Genomic DNA, 12045 nt, shown 5'->3' with positions numbered 1-12045 from the left:
ACGTTCCTCTCCAAACCACTCACCATTCTCACTTAGAACGTATTGCTTTACTTCACTGTCACCAGGTCAAAATCTTGGAACACCCTCCCTAACAGCACTTTGCATGTGCCTACCTCATGGACTCAAGAAGGCAGCTCACCACTACCTTCTGTAGTGCAAATAAATACTGGTCTAGCCAGCAACGCCCACAACCCATAAATGAATTTTTAAAATGCAAGCTGCTTTTGTAAATTTACTCACTATTTAAACCCATTCATATGTAAACTATATAAACTCCCTCTCCTTGTAAAAACCCACTTACAAATACAATCTATTTCAGACTTCCTGTCCTGAATGTGGCATTCAAGCTGGGGTGGAACTGTCACATTGCAGGGAGTGGGGATTAGGAGTGTTTCCTACTGTGGAGTCTGATGGGAAACCACATCATATCATGTAGCCCCGACATCTTTAATTATGAATCCGGGGATTTAGCACTGCATTTTGTGGCGGGGTGGGCTTGATCCCATCGTCATTTCCGGGTGTCATATTTCAAAGGGGCTGAGTGACCCACCTTCTGAAGAAAGTAGATGAATCTCCAGCAGCATGTTGAAGCTGGAAGATGTACCTCCTCAATGACATTGAAACTGAAAGATCCACCGGATTAAGGCACCCCCCCCTCCCCCCCCACACTGCTGTGGTGTTCCAGGGTCGAGGGTTGCTGGCAGCCTCCAGCAGCCCAGGCTTTCTTCAGCTACGTCCTGACCTCTGCACGCCAGGGTGTTCCAGATGTGTTCTGGGTTAGAGTGTTTTCCCACTGTCATTGTAGAGAATCAGGGGTTGGGGGAAGGTTCCGGTCAGCATCCCATTAGCGGGATGCAAATCAATTTCACGCCGGCATCTGGCGGGTTTCCCAAACCGCCATAACAGGCACAAGCAACACACCCTGCGGGAAATTCACAGTGGCGTTAGATCGATTTTTGGTCCATCCGCTGAATTCTCACTCTCTTGCCCACATTGAGTCCACTGATGGGGGTATTGGAGAATTACACCTTGGAATATACTAGAATATCTGCCCAGTACGTTAGGTGGCTCACAGTGCCAGGGACCTGGGTTCGGTTCCCGGCTTGGGCAACTGGCTGTGTGGAGTTTGCACATTCTCCCTGTGTCTGTGTGGGTATCCTCTGGGTGCTCCAGCTTCCTCCCACAGCCCAAAAGGCGTGTTGCATTGGCCATGCTAAATTCTCCCTCAGTGTACCCGAACAGGCGCCGGAGTGTGGAGACTAGGGGATTTTCATTGCAGTGTTAATGTAAGCGTACTTGTGACAATAAACAAAGAAAAAAGGAAAGTGCAAGGGAGCTCTGTCGGAGGAAGCTGATCTTCATAATAACAAGGATCAACATAGTGCAGGTGGGAAATCTAGGGCCCGATTCTCTCATCGCGGCTGCAACTTTTTCTGGCAGGTCCGGTCCGGAGAATTGCGTGTCCACCATTTCGTGGGATTTGCGCATGTGCCGGGAACGCATGCGTGTGTCCCAGAACCGGAGAACAGTCTCTGGAAACCAGCAGGAAGAGAGGTAAGTAATTTGAATGTATTTTAAGTAAATTTTACATGTGATTATCGGGCCCGGCACGGAACTTGCCGGGCCCAATAGCATCTTCCACCCTGCCAGGGGTAATTCATTCCGGCGGGGTTTAGAGTAGCTCCCCACGTTGCTGGAGGGGCAGCACAGTGGGGGTCCCGGGAATGGAGAGACTGACAGATCGAGCAGATCGGGACCACTGCGCATGCGCACGGGCGGCACGGTAGCACAGTGGTTAGCACTGCTGCTTCACAGCTCCGGGGTCCCGGGTTCGATTCCCGGCTTGGGTCACTGTCTGTGTGGAGTTTGCACATTCTCCTCGTGTCTGCGTGGGTTTCCTCCGGGTGCTCCGGTTTCCTCCCACAGTCCAAAGATGTGCGGGTTAGGTTGATTGGCCAGGTTAAAAATTGCCCCTTAGAGTCCTGTGATGCGTAGGTTAGAGGGATTAGCGGGTAAATATGTGGGGATAGGGCCTGGGTGGGATTGTGGTCGGTGCAGACTCGATGGGCCGAATGGCCTCCTTCTGCACTGTAGGGTTTCTATGATTTCTAACTGTCAAACGCCAGAGCGAATAGGCCCCCTCCCCTGGGTTTTTAATGAGATTCAGGATTGTGACCTCTGCAGTGCACAGAGATTCAGGTCTGAAGCTGCACTGAAAAAACAGTCGTGATCTAGAACAGTTTTCCCACCAATTCAGCAGTTTTGGGAGAACCCCCCCCCCCCCCCCCCCACCTCATCTCCTCATGTGAATCAAGCTGCATACATTGATCATTCTACCTGGTTTGCTCAAGCTCCACATAAAAAGCAACAAAGCTGAATTGTTATGGGAGGGGTGAAACAGGATGAGTCAGTTTCATGTCACGGAGGTAAAGCTGAGGAGATCTACTTTGAAATTGTTTGATGTCCACACATTCTTCCTCTTATGCACTCTGCCTTTATCAATAAATGGGAAAACAGAGATATCTGAGCATCTGTTACCTTGTATGTTTCTTGTATGCAGATAAAATGTCAGCTCCCTGCAAAGAGAAGCAGATGAAGCTGACCAAACTAAAAGGGATCCATCCTCTTTGGATCAAACACACTTGGATCTTGGATAAAAATGATAGCTCCTGAGGCATTGTGTTGGCACCTTGAGTTTTATGCACAATACAGCAACGATTTGGGAAAATTATGGTGTAATTCAGCTCAAAAAGCACAGGTTCATGGATGAAAGCAGCAATGCCCAAGGCTATTGCTGACCTGCTACTTATGTGGGCCAGTAATGGGGTTCTGATGAATAGTCATCAACCTGAAAGACTAACATTTTCTTCGACTGAATCTGCCTAACCCTGTTGAACATTTCAAACAATTTCTGTTTTTTTATTTCAGAGGTTTAGCTTCCATAGTATTTTTCTTTTTGTTCAATGGCTCTTATACTCACATCAACAGGAGACAGCCTTAAAACTTAGGCTTAGAGGTAAGGCACTGTATATAAGTGTTTGAACTTAAACTCACTAAAACAGAACTGTTATCTTAGATATTGACTCTGTTATCTTGTCACTAAGAGACATCCAACTACATCATAGTGAAATAGGCTCACAATGATTTAGACTCTGTCAATCATTAAGAATTAAATGACCTTTAATGTAATAGTTCATATTTAACACGAAATAAAGCAGTGCTAGTGATAAAATGCTGCATGCACCTCAGGTCTGCTCAGCTGCTCTTCACAGAGATTGACACAGAGACATGGACTGCTGGGTACTAATACAACACTGGGAACTGATAATGGGGACACCAAGCTCCATGCTCATGGTGGCTGGTTCATCCTTCCAGGACACCTTTTGCCCTCTCACAGCCATGAAATCTCCTGCCAGAGGCAGAAACAGAAAAACCTAGGACCAGTGGGGGTTGAAGAAATACTGGAAAACTCTTATCTAACCCGAGTGTGCGCAGATAGAAATCTTTGAATGATGTAGGAGAAGTTGATAAGGCTTAAAAAAAAAAATTAGTTGGCCTTAGGCTTTACACATAGATGCATAGAAAAGCAAGGATGTTATCCTAAATATTTAAAAATCACTGTTTAGGCATCAGTCTCGGAATGTTGTTATATTGGTAAACCGGGTATTGATCTGGGTTTATTGGATAAGAGAGTTTGCAACTTTATACACGTGGATTTGTAGCGACAATTTGATGACAATTATTTCTTGTGACGTTAAGGAAGTTTTTTTTAAAATCAGGATTTCTGCAGCTCTCACAGCTTCAGTGGTTTCTTAGCTCACAGTTTCAGAGATGTCATTGTTGCCAGCTTGACCGGAAATGTCCTTTTATTGCTGCTTAAGTGGAGTAAATGGGGTTGTTTGTGTTTACTCTGGGATTAGTTTTACAATCCTGTATTGTTAGGAGCACAGTGTTTTTGGACAGTATTTTTTCATTTTCAGTTTGGAGCTGCAGGTTTGAATTTTAGTTTTAGAAGGGACAGCAAGCTAGAAAGAAGTGTTTTCCCTCTCCCTGTTGTTTGAAAATTCTGTTGGTTAGCTGAAAACAAGATCTTGTCTTTTTCTGAAGGGTGAAAATCTGCTGTTGTTAGGGACTGGACCAGAGTCTGTCTGGTGTTTTGGGAAGTTGTCTTGTCTTCAAACTGTTCAGAGTGAATCCAGAGAACTGCAGACTTCAACCAAAGGACTCAATTCTTAAATATTCTTAAATAAACTTTGTTTGATCAAAGCTCCCTAGTGGGTCTTTTGAATCACACCTGAAGTGGAACATATCATGCTTATCCTAGCCAAATTCAAGATGTAAAACTTATGATTCAGACAGGCTTCATGAAACACTTTGGAGTTTCTAACCTGAACCATAACGTTCTGCACAAGTCAAAAGGAAAGAATTAAGATTGTGTAAAGAAGAATGCATTGAAAGAGGTTAGATTGACAGGTGAGTGGCAAGATAATTTGAGAAAGCAAGGATTTACCACAAGAATTTGGTAAAATAAACCTATGCTCATCTTCTGACAAATAACTCAAGTCCCATTTGTAGAGGTCTGGAAACTCGCTCCACCCATCAGACAGGCATCCCCAGTGAGTTGTACGACATGCAATTTATGAAAGTGGCTATGTATCAAATAGCTGTTATGAGGTTTGCTACAGGACATCTGCACAATTAACTCAACTATTATTCCAGTAGGTCGGGGAGTTTTTTCTGAAATGTTAACTTTATTCCATTCTCCACGGATGCTGTTTTGGCCTGCATGTCTTCTTTTAATACAATCAGGTTAGCAATTTTCTGGGGACAAAATAAAGGGAATGATCATGGACCTAACCAGAAGTGCTTAATGAGATGGCTCAGAGAACTTTACTTCACATCTAACTTGTGCTACACTTCCCCGGGACACTTGTTGTTGGCATGGAAATGCTCAAAGTATATCATTCTCTGATGTTTTCCACCTAAACGATCGCCAAAAAATATAAATATTAAAGAAACAATAAAAGATGAAAAATTCTAAGAAAACAAAAATTAGTGAGGGAAATACAAAACATCATGAAATGCCTGACAGCAAGAGAAAGAGATAGGAATGAGAGTCAATTATCTGGGAGTGAGAGACTGAACATCTCAGATGGCAGAGGGAGACACGGAGATGAGAGAAAGAGACAAATGGGAATAAGAGACAAGAAAGATACATTATGGGAGTGAGAGAGAGCAAGAAACAGAAGTGAAAGTCACATTAAAAACACAAGAGTGAGAGATATGTAAGCGACAAGAAAGTAAGAGGCACAAGAGAGAGGTAAACAGAGTAGCATTTAAATAACATAGGAATTAGGAGAAGTAGGCAAGTTCAGCCCTTCGAGCCTGCTCCGCCATTCAATCAGATCATGGCTGATCTCTCCCTGGTCTCAAATTCACCTCCCCACATGTTCCCATATCCCTCTTTCCTTCTTTTTTATTAGAAATATGTCTATCTCCCTCTTGAAACCATTCAACGATTCAGACTGCACTGCACTATGGGGCAGTGAGTTCCACAAATTCACCACCCTCTGCGAAAAGTAGTTCCTCCTCATCTCTAAATTTTAAATCTACCGCCTCTCAACCTTCTTGTTCTAGATTGCCCCAGAAGAGGAAACATTTGGTCTACATTTACTTTATCAATCCCTTTTAAAATTTTATATACCTCGATCAGAACCCCTCTCACCCTTCTAAACTCCAGCGAGTACAAGTCCAAACTGTTTAATCTCCCCATATAAGTCAATCCTTTCATCCCCGGAATCAATCTGGTGAATCTCCAAGGCCACCATATTCTTCCTCAAATATGGAGACCAAAACTGGACACAATACTCCAGATGTGGTCTCACCAATGCTCTATACAATTGCAACAGCACTTCTCCACTTTTATACTCCAGTCCTTTTGCAAGATGAGTATACTTGCATATAAGAGACATTCACATTTACACCCTGTCCAATTTTACGTCCATTGGAGCTAACGAAGAATAAAATGGGGCCAGGAGTAAAACAAGAGTCTGACACAAATATGTTCCATTTCTGCCGACAGATCAAGATTAATTACCCTCATATCTACAGGAAATATGAAAAATGGCTCTTAGAGGAAAATAAATAGATATTTGAGACAGAAAGAAAGACCCAAGAGAATAAAAACACACAAAAAAGATCCTGAAATAAATTAATAAGTGCAAATCATACAAGATAAGACTTTAAAAGTTATAAAATTACAAAAGAAATCCCAGAAAATAATCAAAGCATCCATCTTGGCTTTTGATAGAAGATCTATTAACAGACTGACCATAATATGCTGCAAGACATCTACAATATATTAGAAATAAGTGATTGAGTTGGACTCACCCCCTGGATCCAAAGTAGCCATCAGTGTCAGAGAAAGCAGAACAGTACTGTCTGAAATAACAGTTCAGCGGTGAGGCAAAACACTCAAACGTTACGCCAAATTGTTTGTTCAGAGCTTCGAACACAGCTACTGGTAGAGCCCCCTGCAAGCCAGTGCCTTCGTGTGTCCCAAGACCAAACATGGACTGAAACAAAATAAATGCTGCACTGTAAAATCCTTACAATATCAATTGTCAGCATAACCTGCATCATTTACTGATCAGCTGTGGACAATCACAGTTTTGAAACTTACTGCTGTGTAGTTACAGCAAAGTGATCAACCGACTCAGAATAGTAAAGATGCTCCTTCAATATTGCTTTAAAAATATTCCGCAATACAAACAGCCAAATATCAGTGTTTCTCATAACCCTATTTGTTTTACAGGCATTTTTGTAACATGTACCCAAACAGATTCTTCATATCATATTGAAAGAGAGGAAAACTGGTGCAGTTTGAAAATTACAACCATGGCCTTTGCATGAAGCTGTCAGGGGTTACAAGAATGAAAGGTGCTTGTGTTTGTTAATGGTGTTGGAAACAGAGGCGATTTCAAAAGGAAGTTGGATGGGCACTTGATGGAAATAAACTTATAGATCTATGGGGAGAGCAGGGCAATGAGACTGATTGGATTCCTCAACAGTGCCAGCATCGATTTGATGGACCGTATAGCCTCCTTCCTTGGGTTCGTCCCGTAGCCTAGTGGTATTGGTGATGGAACTGGTAAACCATAAATCCTAGAGCAATGCTCTGGGGTTCCAGGCTCAAATCCCACCATGGTGGATGGTGAATTGTCCTGTGGCAGGCATGGGTGAGCTGAAAAATTTATGGCCTCCTTCCTTGCTGTAATGACGCTATAGCTCTCGAACAGCAATTGCATTGTGAGGCACTGTTCCAATACAAGGGGCTTCTTCTTCTCAGGCAGTCCCTCAGGACCAAGAGTAGCTTCCTTCCACTCCGGGGTTGTGGGTCCCGAGCTGACTAACAAGTCCAATGTTGGATCCGCACACGCTACCAAGGGGTTATTGCACTGCAAGGGGTAATTGCACTGTATCAGGCCACTGCATCGCACAGGTCTATTGTATTGTAAAGATTCACAGGGCTACCTTACTGCAAACGGCTATGGCATTGCATGTGACTATTGCACTGCAAAATAATATTCCACTGCACAAGGATATTGTTAGACTGGGATGAGAGAAAACTGAAACCCCTGTTATCTTTCCTTACCATTCGTAATCAGTGGAAGAGGTGTGTGTTTGTTAACTCCTGAGTGTGTGAACAATTTGAATAACCAAGGGCACATTTTTCTTGGGTTTAAATGAAGGGGATTATTTATTGACATGTTCACCTCGAAAATCTAATGCACCGTCACTCATTCACATTAGAAAAATACCGGTAAAGAGAAAAGTGCACTTTTACAAGTTATAAACAAAAGAATAGCTCATAATTCACATGATTGGCTTGTCTTGGAAAAGACATGGTGCAGGCCTGGTGAAGAAGAAACTTTTCCATTCCTGAAGGAAAATTCAATAGCCAAAGTAGAGGTTTATAGGATTCTTTTGAAGGGATGGACTTCCTCTAAGTCACAGAGCTAGTCAGGAAGAATATGGTGGTATAGTGATAATGTCACTGGACTAGTAATCCAGAGGCCCAGGTTAATGTTCTGGGGCACTGGTTCAAATACCACCATGGCAGCTGGCTGCATTTAAATTAGAATAGAATAGAATAGAAACCCTACAGTGCAGAAGGAGGCCATTCGGCCCATCGAGTCTGCACCGACCACAATCCCACCCAGGCCCTACCCCCACATATTTACCCGCTAATCCCTCTAACCTACGCATCTCAGGACTCTAAGGGGCAATTTTTAACCTGGCCAATCAACCTAACCTGCACATCTTTGGACTGTGGGAGGAAACCGGAGCACCCGGAGGAAACCCACGCAGACACGAGGAGAATGTGCAAACTCCACACCGACAGTGACCCGGGCCGGGAATCGAACCCGGGACCCTGGAGCTGTGAAGCAGCAGTGCTAACCACTGTGCTACCGTGCCGCCCTGAAAATTCAATTAATAAATTTGGAATTGAAAGCTGGAATCAGTGAAGGTGACCATTAAACTATATTTGATTGTCATAATAGCTCAACTGGTTCACCAATGTCCTTTAGGGGAGGAAATCTGCCATCCTTACCTGCTTCGGCCTATGTGTGATTCCAGACCAACACAATGCGGTTGACTCTGAAATGCCCTCTGCAATGGCCCAGCAAGCTACTCCACTCAAGGGCAATTAGAGATGGGCAACAAATGCTGACCTTGCCAATGATGCTAATTTCCCATTAAAAAAAAGTTACTTGTAGTCTTGTTACCAGGTGGGTCATTTGGATGAAGTGGGGGACTGGAAAAGGAACAGGCTTGGAGACCCTATGATATTACTGTCCCAGCTCTTAACCCATAGGTATTATTATTCTTTCTGCTGCTCTTCTTTCTGCAGTTGTTGTGCTGACGTTTGAAGATTTAACGAGGGAGACCAACATGGCTGCTTTACAATATGATTTTGCACAGTTCCCCTTTCCAAATATGGCGGGCTTAGGCTGCTTAGCCACAACCTGGCTTACTGTTTCCAGGCATGTACCTTGGGGGTTTCGGGCAATCATTGTCTTGTTTTCAGAATGACCCATTCAAACCAGAAAATACCCTTTTGGATGATTTCAGGAGATGGGTAATGTATTATTGTGTCCTTTTGAGACAGTATGGCAGTTTTTCAATCACAGTAAGAAGTCTCACAACACCAGGTTAAAGTCCAACAGGTTTATTTGGTAGCACAAGCCACTAGCTTTCAGAGCGATGCTCCTTCATCTCCCTGACTTACCTGATGAAGGGGCAGCGCTCCGAAAGCTGGTGGCTTGTGCTACCAAATAAACCTGTTGGACTTTAACCTGGTGTTGTGAGACTTCTTACTGTGTTTACCCCAGTCCAACGCCGGCATCTCCACATCAGTTTTTCAATCCACAGACCATGCATCAGGTGATCCTTGGAGGCCATCTTTTGCAACCCATCATTGTCCACTTTAGTAAAAGGTCATTTCCACAGGATTCCACACTGAATACAGTTTATGCTTTGTAAGTTCTGAATATGAGATGCCTTCATTCGGCATGCCATTATGCAGTGTGTAGGGCTATTCCTTTGCATGAGGCTATTGAATTGCATTGTGAGATTACATTGCAAGGGTCTCTTCTACTGTCAACAGCTACTGTATTGCACAGAGTTTTTTCACTGTAAGTAGCTACTGTACTCCTTAAAATTACTGCACTATAAAGGGCTATTACATTACAGAGGTCACCGACATGGGCACAATTAGTTGAATGTCTTCCTTCCGTGCGGCAATTATTCTTTCATGGGATGTGAGCATCACTGGCTAGGCCAGCATTTGTTGCCCATGTGTAATTGCCCTTGGGAAAGTAGTGGTGAACCGCATTCTTGAACCATTGCAGTCCAAGGGACGTAGGGACACACACAGTGCTGTTAGGAAAGGAGTTTCAGGTCTTTGATTCTATGAAAGTCAGGGACAAACTTTTTTCTCTGGCTTGTCACATCAAACACCAGGCCAGGAGTCCCTCACAGTATTTTGCCTCAACATCATGCAGGACCAGCATGGATGCAAGTTAAAGTCTGTGGAACTCTTGGCCATGTATTACAATATATTGGGCTGACAGTCCCATTATAAAACTAAGGCCAGAAATTCCAGGAAGAGGGATATTTGCATATTTTGGGTGCCTGTCTCAAGATAGGTGGCAGGAATTTTGTTGTGGTGTTTTAGCTCTAGACAAACAGTTTGGATGTTCATGATTGGATCAAGTTAAAATAAATTAGAAGAGATAGCAGAAGACCTCAAGAATATATACATAAAATCATTAGAAAAGGAAACTTCAGCAGAGGACTTGCCGACAGCCAATGTGATTCCTGTACATAAAAAGGGAGAGAGAATAAGATCAGTAAACTGTAGACCATTTAACCTAATCTCAGTACTGGGAAAGGTAATGGAATGAATCCCTTACAGTATCTAATATCTGAGTACTGTATAGTATTTAAGACTTCACACACAATCAGTTCTCATCGTGATACATCTCCCTATTAGACAGAAAACATATCGGCTGGAATTTTACCATCCCAGCCAATATGGGAATCAGAGCAGGCGAGAGGCAGACCATGGAAAGGTCCGTTGATCTCAGGCGGGATTTTAGTTTCAGGATGATCGAGGCCGTAAAATCCTGCCCATCCATGATTTTTCTGTTATTACACGGAATCACAAAATTGTTGCAGGAAGAAGGAACTCATCGTTTCTGCACAAGAAACGTAACATAATTTTATTTCAGGTTTCCAGCACCCACAGTATTTTGCTTTTAAAATCCTCATATCTTTTGGGGGTATACACTGATGCCTGGGTCTGTCTGCCATTGAACTGGAGTTGTAACAGTTTCCTTTAAGCAGCCTTTATTTGTGCCTCTGGACTGCAAGCTGTCAGTCTGCTGTCAGGGACTCCTTGGTTCAGGTGCTTGTCCCTTCTGCCATGTGTGCCTCACTTCGAAGTCAGGCTGCTATTTGATCTGGACCCCGATTTAACTCAATCTCTGGATTCTGAATCACAAAACCAGTAGTTTCTGTAGTATTAACTACAATTTTAAACAATGAGCTGCTTTTGCTAAGTTAATATTCACTTCTGCATTTTATTCCAAATTTGTCCTGATCTCGAAACAAGCAGAAATCCTGAAAGATCATATCCAGTGAACAGTTCAGAAATGTATTGCATTTCCATTGAACATTGATCATGTATTGGACATAACTGCACTTTCTGTTCTTTGTCGAGTAAAACTGATCATGGTTGCATACATGTGAGTTTATATCACCTCTAGCAAATATAAACAAGTCACATTATGAGCTTGACTGATTATCTAAAATTGGTTGTTAGTGTAGCTATTAGTACACTCAAGATCGTTCAGCAAACACTGCCCAATCCAGAATCATACTTAACAGCAGATGTTTTGTTTTAGGTTTTGCAAGTGCGGACTGGTTGAGTATGGTCTGGACTCTGTCTATTACAAACAGCCAAAGGAACATGCTTCAAAATTACAAATTCTTAAATTTAATCCAGTGCATGACAGGTTAGAACTAATTAGATTACTTAATTTTAAATTGGACACTGAGGCAATTTAGTACAATGCGTTATATTATTCACTATATTTTCAGTCATACCAGGGACGTCACCTTTCCTGTAATGATGCATTCACATTGAGCTGTGTGATATGGATGCTAAACTAACCTACATGGAGCATCAAACTGAATATCGTCTCCTCTCCCTCAGCTCAAATGCAATCACTTGGATGAAACAACATGCACTCTGCAGCATTACACAATCAATGAGATGGCAATAGATTTATTTAGTGGTACAGTCCACCTTTGTGATGTAAAAATAATGCACATTATCTGAATAAATAGAGATGAGCTGGTGCTTCAGTAGCGGGTACAAATCTTTCAAGGAGAGCAATCTTCAGTTGTTAAATGGTATCTTGCATATAAAGCAATTTTATTAATAAGATTATCAAGAACCCTTCACTCCCTCCCGAT

At 42.7% G+C, this 12045-nt stretch overlaps 1 protein-coding gene across 4 annotated transcripts in view; it reads right to left on the bottom strand.

The window, feature by feature from the left end:
• pcif1 (phosphorylated CTD interacting factor 1) overlaps nt 1-12045 on the bottom strand; it is a 198167-nt gene that overhangs the window by 61042 nt on the left and 125080 nt on the right. For all 4 annotated transcript variants that reach the window (XM_078236329.1, XM_078236332.1, XM_078236330.1 and 1 more), the window contains exon 13: nt 6391-6575. In XM_078236329.1, coding sequence (XP_078092455.1) covers nt 6391-6575 — 185 coding nt within the window. The remainder of the gene's footprint in view (nt 1-6390; nt 6576-12045) is intronic.

The sequence above is a fragment of the Mustelus asterias genome, chromosome 20 (genome assembly GCF_964213995.1).
Source record: "Mustelus asterias chromosome 20, sMusAst1.hap1.1, whole genome shotgun sequence".
NCBI lineage: Eukaryota > Metazoa > Chordata > Chondrichthyes > Carcharhiniformes > Triakidae > Mustelus > Mustelus asterias.
The sequence above is the reverse complement of the archived record's forward strand: the minus strand, read 5'-3'. Positions and strand labels throughout refer to the sequence as shown.